Genomic DNA, 11,438 nt, shown 5'->3' on the forward strand with positions numbered 1-11,438 from the left:
AGGACAATCCCACCGACTGCTTTCTGGACAGAAACTGGCCAGTGGGAGTTGCCTATTTGAATAACAGGTAGTGAAGAACCATGCCCCCTCTCCTCAGCTGAGTTATTCACAAAGCACATGACCGGGCAGGGAGGCTGGCTGGCTGGGAAACATTTTAAGCTGTGCAAGACTTAGCTCTGCAGGCAGGCAGGCTGGTTTGGCTGCTCGCTAGTAAGTCTCCTGGCCAAAGCCTGCCTCTGGCACCCCCGCCCCTCCCTTCCCAAGTCAAAATACCCAAACCCTCTGCTACCCTCTTGCACCCATACCCCATCCCACATCTGGCAGCCCAATCTCCTGCCCCAGGTCACACTCCCCTCCCACTCTAGGTCACAGCCCAAATCCCTGCACTCCAGTCCCCTGCCCTAGGTCACAACCACCTTTCACCCAAACTCCCTCCCAGACACCATTCTCCCTCCTGCACCCCAATCCCTTACCCCAAGCTCCCTTCTGCACCCAACCTCCATCCCAGACTCCGCAGCTCCTCTATTAATATCATGGAAGAGTGTGGCCCTCGACCACTTTCCAAAATCTTGGAATGGACCCACATTAAAAAGTATTGCCCACCCCAAGTTAGATTTTAAGATGTCTGAGGTAGAGACTGTCTCTTACTACCTGTTTGTACAGCACTTACCATGGCAGGGTACTGATACTGACTGAAGACTCTAGGTGCTAGTGTGATACAAATAATGATTTTAATAACAAATGACATTTGTTTTCCTTTCCCATTTAGGGCTGATGGGCCAAAACACCTCCATTGCACTGAGTGCAAAGATGGTCTCAGCATTACAGGGTGAAATGGTGAAGGCTGAGTGTGCGCAGAGCATAGAAGAACCAGAAGGGTTGGCTGTAACTCTGAGAAGAAATGGCAGCTCTGCTGAGCTGTGTTATATACAGCTTGGAAATTTCACCTTTGGGAGCAGAAATTGCACAGAGCGTATAAACCTAGACTACAATAAGACGACAAAACGGGTTTGGGTTGTTATGGAGAGAGTCTCTGTCAAAGATTCTGGTGTTTATAGCTGTACCTTGGACAAGATAATCCCTCCTCCTGTGAGAACTCTAGGCCAGACTCACATTTCTCTCACAGTTTTAGGTGAGCAGCAAGTTCCCTGTGTTCACGCCTGCAGATGGCAGGGGAGTTGGGGAGAAAGGAGGCAAAGGGGGTAGTTGCCCTGGGACCCTGCAATTCAAAGGGGCCCAGGGCTCCCAGCTGCCACTGCTGCTACTGCCGCATGGCAACAGCTGGAGCCCTGGACCCCTTTGAATTGCTGCCGAAGCGGGGCAGTGTCTCTGAGGTTAAGGAGTGTGTGTGCACCGTGGTCCAGCTGAGACTGAGTTGGCTGGCTATGGCCCTGCCCCTCCCTTTCTAGGGATGCAGAGCTGGCCCTCCACACACTTTGCCCCACAGTCTCCGGGGCTGCCTGTGTTCCAAATAACCCAAACGCTGCAGTGCTCTGATATGCGGGTCAAGGACGGGTTGAAATGCTTGTGTGACACGCACTGCTGGGGAGCGGGGGCTGCTTTATGATGACTATGCTCTGTAGTGACAATCTGAGCCTGTGCAGGTACTGGTATGGTTCCCTGTTTATCATAGCCTAGGCCTTGCTATGGGGCATCAAAGGCTTCCCAGCTCCTGTTTAATAGGTAATACTTTGTTCCGTGGTGCTCCCCATGAACACAGATACCAGTTCTGTGCACATGGTCTATATCCCCCCAGGTTCCTCCCTCAGGGACTGAGCCGCTCCCTCTGGTGCGGCAGAGCAGTTCAGGGCAGTTGTGGAGGTGACATCAATGCTCTGACCCTTGAGCCAGGCCCCTGGAACCCCACTTCATTAGCTTCACAGGAGACCTGCTGCTTTACCTCACCCAGCCTTGTGCTGTCCTGCAGTGCCCCAGTTGCACAGGGAGTGGTAACACGTCTGAGGCATTCGAGTAAAGAGCTGCAGAGAGAAGTGACTAGATTTCTTTTTCCTCTTTCAGCTCTTCCGGTTGTTGGGGTTTCTTTGGCCTCTTCTCCATCCGTTGACAAGGAGACCATGTTAACTTGTAGTGCTTGGGACTTCTATCCTGGAGACATCCAGCTCTCCTGGACTAAGGACGGCCAGTTGCTCATTAACGCGACAAGGAATGACTCTCTGTTCCACAACAGCAATGGGACTTCCTCCTTTATAAGTAACCTAATTGTTTCTAGACGTGACTGGAGCGAATCTGCCCTGTTTTCCTGCCAAGTGAATCACTCTTCACTGAAAATGCCGGTTGTGAAAAATCTCACCCTGAAACAGCTAGATAAAGGTAAATGCGCACTGTGAGCTTCTTAAGCAGTCCAAGGTACGGTACTCATTAGGCTCAGCTGTGTCCAACGGGAAATATGGGTGCATGATAAATAGAAAACAAGCTGAACATTCAGATCACTATTGGGCCATCCCTTGAGAATATGAAGCAGTTGACAGTGAAAAATAGCTCAGAGATACAGAAAGATAATTATTCTTTATTCTTTATTCATTGTAATTGGTATCGCACAGACATAGAACAAGAGAGGACTCTGCCCCAAGATTTTGAAATGCAGTGTGAACGGAGTGCTTATTTCCCCCTTCCTTGTACCTTGTGAAATCTTACCTGAAATATTGCAAGAGAAAGTGAAGCCTAAGCTTATGAGGTTGCTTATGAGGTTGCTCCATTCAGCTTGCTGTGGCTTTAGGTCAGGGATGAGGAACCTCTTTTTGGGAGGCGGGGCAGCACAAAAGTAAGGAACAAAACAAACAAAAAACCCACCTCACTGATGTGGCCCCCAACTGAGAAACAGAAAGATACTCCTCATATTCCCCTCACACAATTAAACCTAGGAAGGCCTTGTGCTAGTGGATATGTGCAGCCCCAATAGGTATGGGGCGGGGCCAAAAATGAGGGGTTCAGTGTGTGGGACGGGGCTGCTGGGTGTCTGGGTTGGAGGGTGCAGGAGTGGGCTGGGGGTGGGAAGGTTGGGCAGGAGGTAGGGTGCAGAAGAGGAGTGAGTGTGGGGTCTGGGCAGGAGAGGAATGCAGGACCCAAGTAGGGCTAAGAGGGTTGGGCAGGAGGTGGAGTTCAGGAGTGGGGTGGGAGTGCAGGGTCTGGGAGATGAGAAGGGCACTTACTTGGTGCAGCTTCCTGGTAACACACATGGCTCTGTGTCTTCCACCACTCCCAGGCACTGCTGCTACAATTGGGGAAAAGCCTCCTGGCAGCACTTTTCTGTGCTGCCATTTTCTCACCTAGAGGGGAGGAGGTGGCAGGGAGCAGGAGCAGCAGCACACGGATTCACTTCCCTCCTGCCCCACTAGGCAAAGCCCATGGGTCAGATCAGTCCCCAGCTTGCCTGATTCCAGCCTGTGAGTCTTGGGGCTCCCCTTCCCTCCACAACGGGGAGCTGGTGCTCCAGCCCCACAGGAGAGAGGGGGAGGCCACAGGACTAGTTGCTGAAATGTTGATTGATTAGAAGTAAAAGGTTCAGCCTTATGGAATAAAGTAGTACAGGCAGTCCCCGAGTTACGCGGATCCGACTTACATTGGATCCGCAGTTACGAACGGGGCACTTCCTCTCCCTGGTCTCGAGCAGACCAGGGAGAGGAAGCAAAGCGGCGGCGGAACGCGCGGCCAGCTGACAGCCCAGACGCGTCTGGGCTGTCAGCTGGCCGCGCGCTCCGCTCTGCTCCCCCCCCCCTGCAGACCAGGGGGAGGGGGAGCAGAGCGGAGCAGAGCAGAGCGGCGGAACGCGCGGCCAGCTGACAGCCCAGACGCTTCTGGGCTGTCAGCTGGCCGCGCGTTCTTCTGCTCTGCTCTGCTCCCCCTCCCCCTGGTCTGCAGACCAGGGGGAGGGGGAGCAGAGCGGAGCACGCGGCCAGCTGACAGCCCAGACGCGTCTGGGCTGTCAGCTGGCCGCGCGTTCCGCCGCTCTGCTGTGCTCTGCTCTGCTCCCCCCCCCCTGGTCTGCAAACCATGGGGGGGGGGAGCAGAGCAGAGCAAAGCCGCGGAGCCCGAGGGCAGCAGGATAGCCACGGCGCGTCTGGGCTGTCCCGCTGCCCGCATGTTCCGCCGCTTTGCTCCCCGTCCCCCTGGTCTGCAGACCAGGGGGATGGGGAGCAAAGCAGAGCAAAGCCATGGAGCCCGAGGGCAGCAGGATAGCCACGGCGCGTCTGGGCTGTCCCGCTGCCCCCGTGCTCCGCGGCTTTGCTCCGGACGCCTGTGGTACAGCAGCTGGGGCGCTGCCGGTTGGTCCCGTAGCGCCGCTCTGGGTGCCACTGGACCAACCCAGCAGCACCCCAGCTGCTCTGCCCCAGGTGTCCCCTAGTCAGCAGCTGCTGAAAATGACCAGTGGCTGACTACAGGAAGCCCCTGCCCCGGGCTTCCTGGAATCGGCCGCTGATCAGTTTCAGCAGCAGCTGACTTGGGGATGCCTGGGGTTCTTAAGTTGAATCTGTATGTAAGTCAGAACTGGCGTCCAGATTCAGCCACTGTTGAAACTGATCAGTTTCAGCAGCGGCTGAATCTGGACGCCAGTTCCGACTTACATACAGATTCAACTTAAGAACAAACCTACAGTCCCTATCTTGTACGTAACCCGGGGACTGCCTGTACTCCATTCAACACTTGTGAATCAGGAGATTTTACATAGAAAAACAAGGAATGTTACAATTCATATAGTCATTTATAGTTTGGTTAAAGGAAATATAACAATAATTTGATTGCTCTTAGTAAATAAGTCACTTGTCTGTATAAACAACAGAATGTCCAGTGGCATTTAAAAGACTAACAAAATTTGCAACAGAAGTTTTTTTTCTTCTTTTTTTTTTAAATAGGAAACATTATTTTACTAAACTGTTCTTTTTTAGACAGGAAAGTTTCTATCACAGACAACATCAATCCATACCTACGGACTTTTGTCATATCTACTATGATGTTGCTGATTATACTAATATCATGTGTTGTTCTGAAGAAGTATACGAAGCCTTGTAAGTTCATCAATTTTACTTTGCTACTCCAGTGTTTTGTAATAACGCCTTGCACTAGATATTTGATGCTCAATTTTTACCTGTAAATTGGTGGTCTCTCTTTGCAGATGGCTGTGTAATTTCAGGTGACAATTAGTTCATCCAGTGCAGTTGTAAGATTCAATATTGCAATATGCTGAGCACGCTGGCTCTGATCCATGAAAGCTCTTCATGCTTAACTTTGAAGATGGGCTGATCTCAGTGAAGCCAATTAAATTACTCACATGCTTAAAGTTAGGTGCATACTCAAGCACATTAGTCTATCGGGACTTAGGTGAGGGGGAGTGAGAAAGTGCTGGGCAACCCATAGAGATGTACAGCACCTCACGCAATTAGACCCTAACTTTTCAGAACTAGGGAAAACAAACACCCATTTAAAGGAAATTAACATCCTGTCTTATTTTCCATTGTCTGGCAAGTTTCTCATGTTCACAGTGATTTTCTTATCGTTGCTCTCTTACCCATTTCTTTGTGCAGATTTACCCATTCTGCAGACGCCTTTCCATTTGTGCTGTGCAGCTCTCTGCATGTGTTCTATCACCTCATCTATGGCATGCCTCGGCTCTTTTTCTGCTCCTCGGTTAAATATTTCTTTAAAAAAAAAGCTAGTCACTCTTCCAAGGGTTCCCATGCTGCCTTTTTACTTTCATTAACCCCATTCTTCTGGTTTCAAATATACGGTTTGAAGGCTAGGTTTCAGAAGGCATCTGGAGGGATAGCTCAGTGGTTTGAGCATTGGTCTGCTAAACCCAGGGTTGTGAGCTCAGTTCCTGAGGGAGCCATTTAGGGATCTGGGGCAAATCTGTCAGGGATGGTACTTGGTCCTGCCATGAGGGTAGGGGACTAGATTTCAATGTCCCTTCCAGTTCTATGAAATACATATATTAATGTTGCTTGTCCTAGGATAACTTACTCATTAACAATGCCTAAGCCTTTCCTACATACTGACTTATCTTTTGGACATTTGAATAGAATACCATTTTTGTAAATAGTTGGCATTCTTTATTCATTACTTACTACTTTTCTCTACCACTGGGTTTATATTCTTAACTTGCATTTCAAAAACGCTGATGGATGCTGACATGCCTAATACGAACAATGTTTGCATTTGTACAGACAGTTTCTTTGCAGATTCCTTAAGCCCATTCATGCACCTGTTACAAATGTTACTGAAAGGAAAATACATGTGACTGACTAAATCAAAAAAAGTACTAAAATGCATGATGATTTTGCATGGCTTTAATAATTTAAGATGCATTAATCAATATTTCAGAAGCTGTACTTTCCAGATTAAGTATGGGTTTTCTAAGTAATGAGTAGTGGAAAAGTGCCACTGGGGAACATCAACACTCAGGAAATAGCTGAAAACTACAGCATCCAGGCTATAGAAGAGTTATTTGATGGTGCATGAGGAGGAATAAGAGAGCAAAATTAACAAGGGGAAAATGTAGCGTAAGCAGTGAGGTTTCCTGACAGAGGGTTGCATTAGATGGTGAAATAGTCTCCAAGAGAAGTTGTAAAAGCCCCATCACTAAAGACATTTTGAAGCAGATTGGGTAAAAACCCTGGGCAATACATTGTGGGAACATTCCTAGACTATCAGGGGTATAGACTAGATATAGGTCTGCTGTAGCTTCTATGATTGATTAGTGAGACTGACTTCAATCAATCAGATGTTTTCCCAGGTCTTTTCAGATATTCCCTTTATTTCCACTACATCATGCTGATTGTGAGAAGCTGTTCTAGACTTCAAATAGTGAGGTTTCCTTTTACGCATATCTTTGACATTTGAAAATCTAATAAAGCTACATCTCTAGGGCTGATGGTGGTTACCATGTAGTGCGCTGAGAGCATGTGAAAATTATCACAGGGCTGTGAGGTATGCAGTTTGTCATTGTTGCAATGGGAAAGGTGCCCATTTTTGTGCTCTTACCTTACATTAAGGTAGCCTCTACTGTAGTACTTTAGGAGAGTGGGTTTAAGTGAGTTTCTATTGAGCCGAGTGTAGCATTTATGGATGATGAGATTGGAGACTAGAGTCATTGGTGTGTTCCTGAAATTTTATGCTGCTTAGATAACACAGTGCACCCTTAACCCATTTTAACTAGCTGGTTAAGCCAAGTTAAGGACTTCTTTTGGTCACTGAAGCTAGCGTACGCAGGTGAGTCTGGGCCTATATTTTTAGCATTCTTCTGTAGTGCCCCATTAAAAGATTCACCTCTAAAACAGTGTTTCTCAAACTGCTTCACGGAGGAGACATCTCCAGAGGCTCCACGAGGTTGACAAACTGGAAAGCCTGCAAAAGCATAATTGAGAAGCACCTCGAACTGACACAATTAATACTCACCGCTGGGGTTCCACATAGTTGGAAGGGCTAGACCCTTGTAATGGGTAAGAATAATTATCTCATGGTAAAGACAGGAAAAATACTCCAATTTTTTTCTTACACTGTAAGCTCTCTCTCTCTCACTCTCTCTCTCTCTCACACACACACACACATTTACACACACACTCAAACTCACCCCCTCCCCAAGCTCTTTACAAATAAATTTTCTTCAAAAAATGTAGCAGTAATTGAATTGCGCTCCCCGCTGTCAACTTTTTCTGGCCAAGCAAACGTTTTCATAGGTAAGGATTCCTCGGGATATAAAAAATTATTTCAGGGGTTCCTCCCTGGGGAAAAAGGTTGGGAATCACTGGCATAGGGTCTCAGAGGCGTTCAGCTAACTAGGTATCAGGCTGAGAGATGAAGAGTGCGCAATTGCAGGTGAAGGACAGAGCTTCGCTTTTGAGTTAGAAGATTCTGGATTAACAGAAGATGATATGGTGGAAGTTGTGTGAGTTGTAAGAGGAGTGGATACCAGTGCTGGTGAGGCCATTCTGGTGCTATCAGAATTACTGCGGCTCTGTCGAGTTTGATCTTCTGTAGGACTCTGAAGATAAGAGGGATAGGCAGAAAAGCGTACATGAGGGGACCTTTCCAATTGAGGAAGAAGGTGTCTCCCAAGGATTGGTGACCTAGGCCCATTCTGGAACAGAAATGGTGACATTTCCTGTTGCTGGCAGTAGCGAATATGTCTATTCTCTGTGTGCCCCAGCGACGGAAGATCGAATGGAGGACATCCCGATCGATTTCCCATTCGTGGTGTGTTGGGAAATTCCTTTGAGGGAATCTGCCATCGTATTGCTAATGCCAAGTAAGTAGGACGCCTCAAGAGTAGTGCTGTTGGCAATGCACCAATTCCATAATCGGGTTGCTTCCGTACACAGGAATCGGGATCGCGTACCGCCTTGGTGATTTATATAATACATCATCGCTATGTTTTCCGTAAAGACGCCGACTGTAGAGTTCCAGAGGTGTGCACAGAAGTGTTTGCAAGCGCCGGCAACAGCCCTCAATTCCAGGAGCTTTATGTGCAGCAGAGACTCTTGCGGTGACCAACGGCCTTGGATAGATAGGTTTCCCATGTGGGCACCCCAGCCGATGAGGGAGGCATCTGTGGTCATGTGACAACAAGGGAGCAGGTGATGAAATGGAGTGCCTGAAAGTTCATTGTCATCTTCTGTCCACCAGTAGAGGGAGGACCAGACGTTGAATGTATGGAAACCGTTTTCATATTTAGCTAGAAGCCATCTTGTATAACAGAAATCATTTCAGCTTCTTGCTGCTGCACGTATACCAGAGTGAATTTTCTGTTACCCCAGGACAGAGGCCTGCAAGATGAGCTATTGGAATGTGTTAATTGAGCTGGTTAAGGAAGGAGCCTCACTCCCTAGTACCTGCCCTCGATCTTGCTGATAACGGTTTTGCTTTCTGAGTTTAATTGATGATTTCTGTAATTGGATGTCCTGATGTCAGACTTGTTTGGTTAAGGGTATAAAGATACTAGGATTGATTGTATTAGGCAGCCTTACTAGGCCCGGCTCTGCTGAGACCACGTTGGCTCACTCTGTGCCTTATTGATCAATAAAGCTGTATATTAGCCGCCAAAACAGAAAGGATCATTTGCTTCAACAAATGGAACGGTTACCCGCTTGCGTACATTGATGGGATCGTATATTGAGATCAACCAGTGTTGCAGCAGCTGGAAGTGTAATCTGGTGTGGGGAATGACGTATGTCATGGAGGCCATATGACCCATTAGCTTGAGTACTGTAATAACCTGTACTACTCGTTTGTATAAGAGTTCATCCTACAGGTTTTGGATTACTTGAAATCTGGTCATGGATAGACATGCCCATGCTGTAACTGAATCGAGGTGCGCGCCTATAAATTCTAGGTTCTGAGTAGGAGTCAAGGTGGATTTCTCCTCGTTGAGGAGGAGACCTAGGACACACAAAGTTTTGATCGTACTCTGCACCATGCCTGCAGTTTCTATCGATGAACATCCTTTTATTAGGCAGTCATCCAAGTAGGGATACATGACAACGCCATTGCATCAAAGGCAAGCAGCTACGACTGTGAATGTCTTTGTAAAGACTCTCGGTGCTGTTGCAAGGCTGAATGGCAGCACTTGATACTGAAAATGGTCTGTGCCAATTATGAGGCGTAGAAATTTTTTGTGAGCGGGATGAATTGTCACGTGGAAATAGGCATCTTTTAGGTCGAGAGCAGCAAACCAGTTGCCCTGCACCAGGGCCAGTAGAATGGAGGTCAATGTCTCCATCTTGAAGCACTGTTTTCGAATATACTTGTTGAAATGTCAAAGATCCAATATAGGTCTCCATCCGCCAGTTTTTTTTTCTGCACCAGGAAATAGCGGAAGTAAAATCCTCTCCCCTGAAATTGAGGTGGTACGTTCTCTATTGCTCCTATGTGGAGGATGAAATCTCAGTTCGCAATAGATCTTCTTGAGAGGGGTCCCAGAAGAGGGACGGGAATGGTGGGGTTGTGAGTGGGTGTGAACGGAATGGAATGACATAATCCGAGTGGATTATTTCTAGAACCCATTTGTTGGCAGTGACGTTGGCCCATTGGTTGTAGAAGGGCCTTAAGCGATGGTGAAAGATGTGACCGGGGCTTGGAGAGGCTATCTGTTCACTCTCGACCAACATGTCAAACGTGCTGCTTGTTGCCGGGTTGAGTTTGCGTGTGGTTATTTTGATTCTGACGTTGCATTGGTCTCTGGTGTTGATTCTGACGTGGTTGGTCGAACTATAGATATTGCGGTTGCCAGTGTTGTCTGGGGTGGAAATAATCATAATGTCTTTGGAAAGACATATAACGTTTCCTCCTACATGGTGGAGTGTATATCCCAAGTGACCTCAATGTTGTCCTAGTGTCCTTGCTAGAATGCAAGACCGAATCAGTCTTTTCAGCAAATAGAACATCTTTCTGAAATGGTAAATCCTCCACTTTAGATTGCAGCTCCTTTGGGCCTGTTGTTGCCTGGAGGAATGAGGCGCTGCACATAACTATCGCTGTGGCAGTAGTGTGGGCTGCGGTGTCTGCCACATCCATAGTGATCTGGAGACTGGTTCAAGTGGCAGCATAACCCTCCTGAACCACAGATTTTAGAAGTGGCCTCAGATTCCAGAAGGGCCTCCATCAAAGGTGTGAGCTTTGCATAATTGTCAAAATTGTGATTTGACAAATGAGCAAGGTAATTGGCAATCCTCAGAAGCAAAGTTGAGGAGGTATACACCTTCCTGCCAAATAAGTCAAGCCTCTTTAACTCCTTGTCTGATGCATTTGATTTATAGCACGGAGCCTTGGATCTCTGCTGAGCTGCATCAACTACTAGGGAATTGGGTTGAAGGTGGGAAAAAAGAACGTCTGATCCCTATGGGGGTATAAAATATTTCTTATCAGCCCACTTGTTAGTGGGAAGAGCAGAGGCGGGAGTCTGCCAGAGATCATTATTCACTTCCAGGATAGCCTCGTCCAAAGGTATAGCCAGTTTTGTAGTATGGGTGGTCTGTAAATTTTTTAGGCGACGATGTTGCTTGTCTTTGTTGTAAAGCAGGCCTTTTCTGACCATGGCCTTCGCGTATCGCCCATCCTGCCTCACTAGGCCCCTCACTGAAACCAGACCGTAAGATACTCAGAAAAGCATGGGAAGCACAATGTAGCTTTCTGTAAATGGAATTTGGCCTTGTAGGCATCATAGAACAGGGAGATGAGCATGAAAAAAATAGAACACAGCTGCAAGAGATAAATAAGACTCTCTTGACCAGTCCTTGAAGGCAGGGAGGTAGGCATAGGGAGATAAGACGCAACTGCCATGCACACTGACCATACCCACACCCAGCACTGTCCACGGGGCCATCAGGCAGGCATCATGAAAAATCCTATAGGGCAGTATTTCACGTTACCTCATTACCAGCCTATCAGGCCCAGCCAGGGAACTGACCCTAATAAGGTACCGGATATCA

General features: G+C 47.7%; 1 protein-coding gene across 1 annotated transcript; it reads left to right on the top strand.

Annotated features, from left to right (window-relative positions):
- The first annotated feature begins 619 nt into the window (after positions 1 to 619).
- On the top strand, positions 620 to 8,501 carry LOC142819691 (tyrosine-protein phosphatase non-receptor type substrate 1-like). The gene is made up of 5 exons (XM_089775792.1): positions 620 to 1,132; positions 2,020 to 2,331; positions 4,872 to 5,024; positions 8,162 to 8,260; positions 8,398 to 8,501. Exons 1-5 carry the CDS (start codon positions 742 to 744, stop codon positions 8,499 to 8,501), a joined length of 1,059 nt encoding a protein of 352 aa, XP_089631918.1. The 5' UTR covers positions 620 to 741.
- Positions 8,502 to 11,438: the final 2,937 nt, after the last annotated feature.

The sequence above is a fragment of the Pelodiscus sinensis genome, chromosome 1 (assembly GCF_052426305.1).
Source record: "Pelodiscus sinensis isolate ZL-2025 chromosome 1, ASM5242630v1, whole genome shotgun sequence".
In the NCBI taxonomy this organism is placed as follows: Eukaryota; Metazoa; Chordata; order Testudines; family Trionychidae; genus Pelodiscus; species Pelodiscus sinensis.

Bases quoted from the DNA above. Each gene is read 5' to 3' on its own strand.
- LOC142819691 (XM_089775792.1), top strand. From the start codon at position 742: ATGACATTTGTTTTCCTTTCCCATTTAGGGCTGATGGGCCAAAACACC. The intron at 5,025-8,161 runs GTAAGTTCATCA...TGTGTGCCCCAG, and splicing joins GAAGAAGTATACGAAGCCTT to CGACGGAAGATCGAATGGAG. The intron at 8,261-8,397 runs GTAAGTAGGACG...TTTTCCGTAAAG, and splicing joins CATCGTATTGCTAATGCCAA to ACGCCGACTGTAGAGTTCCA.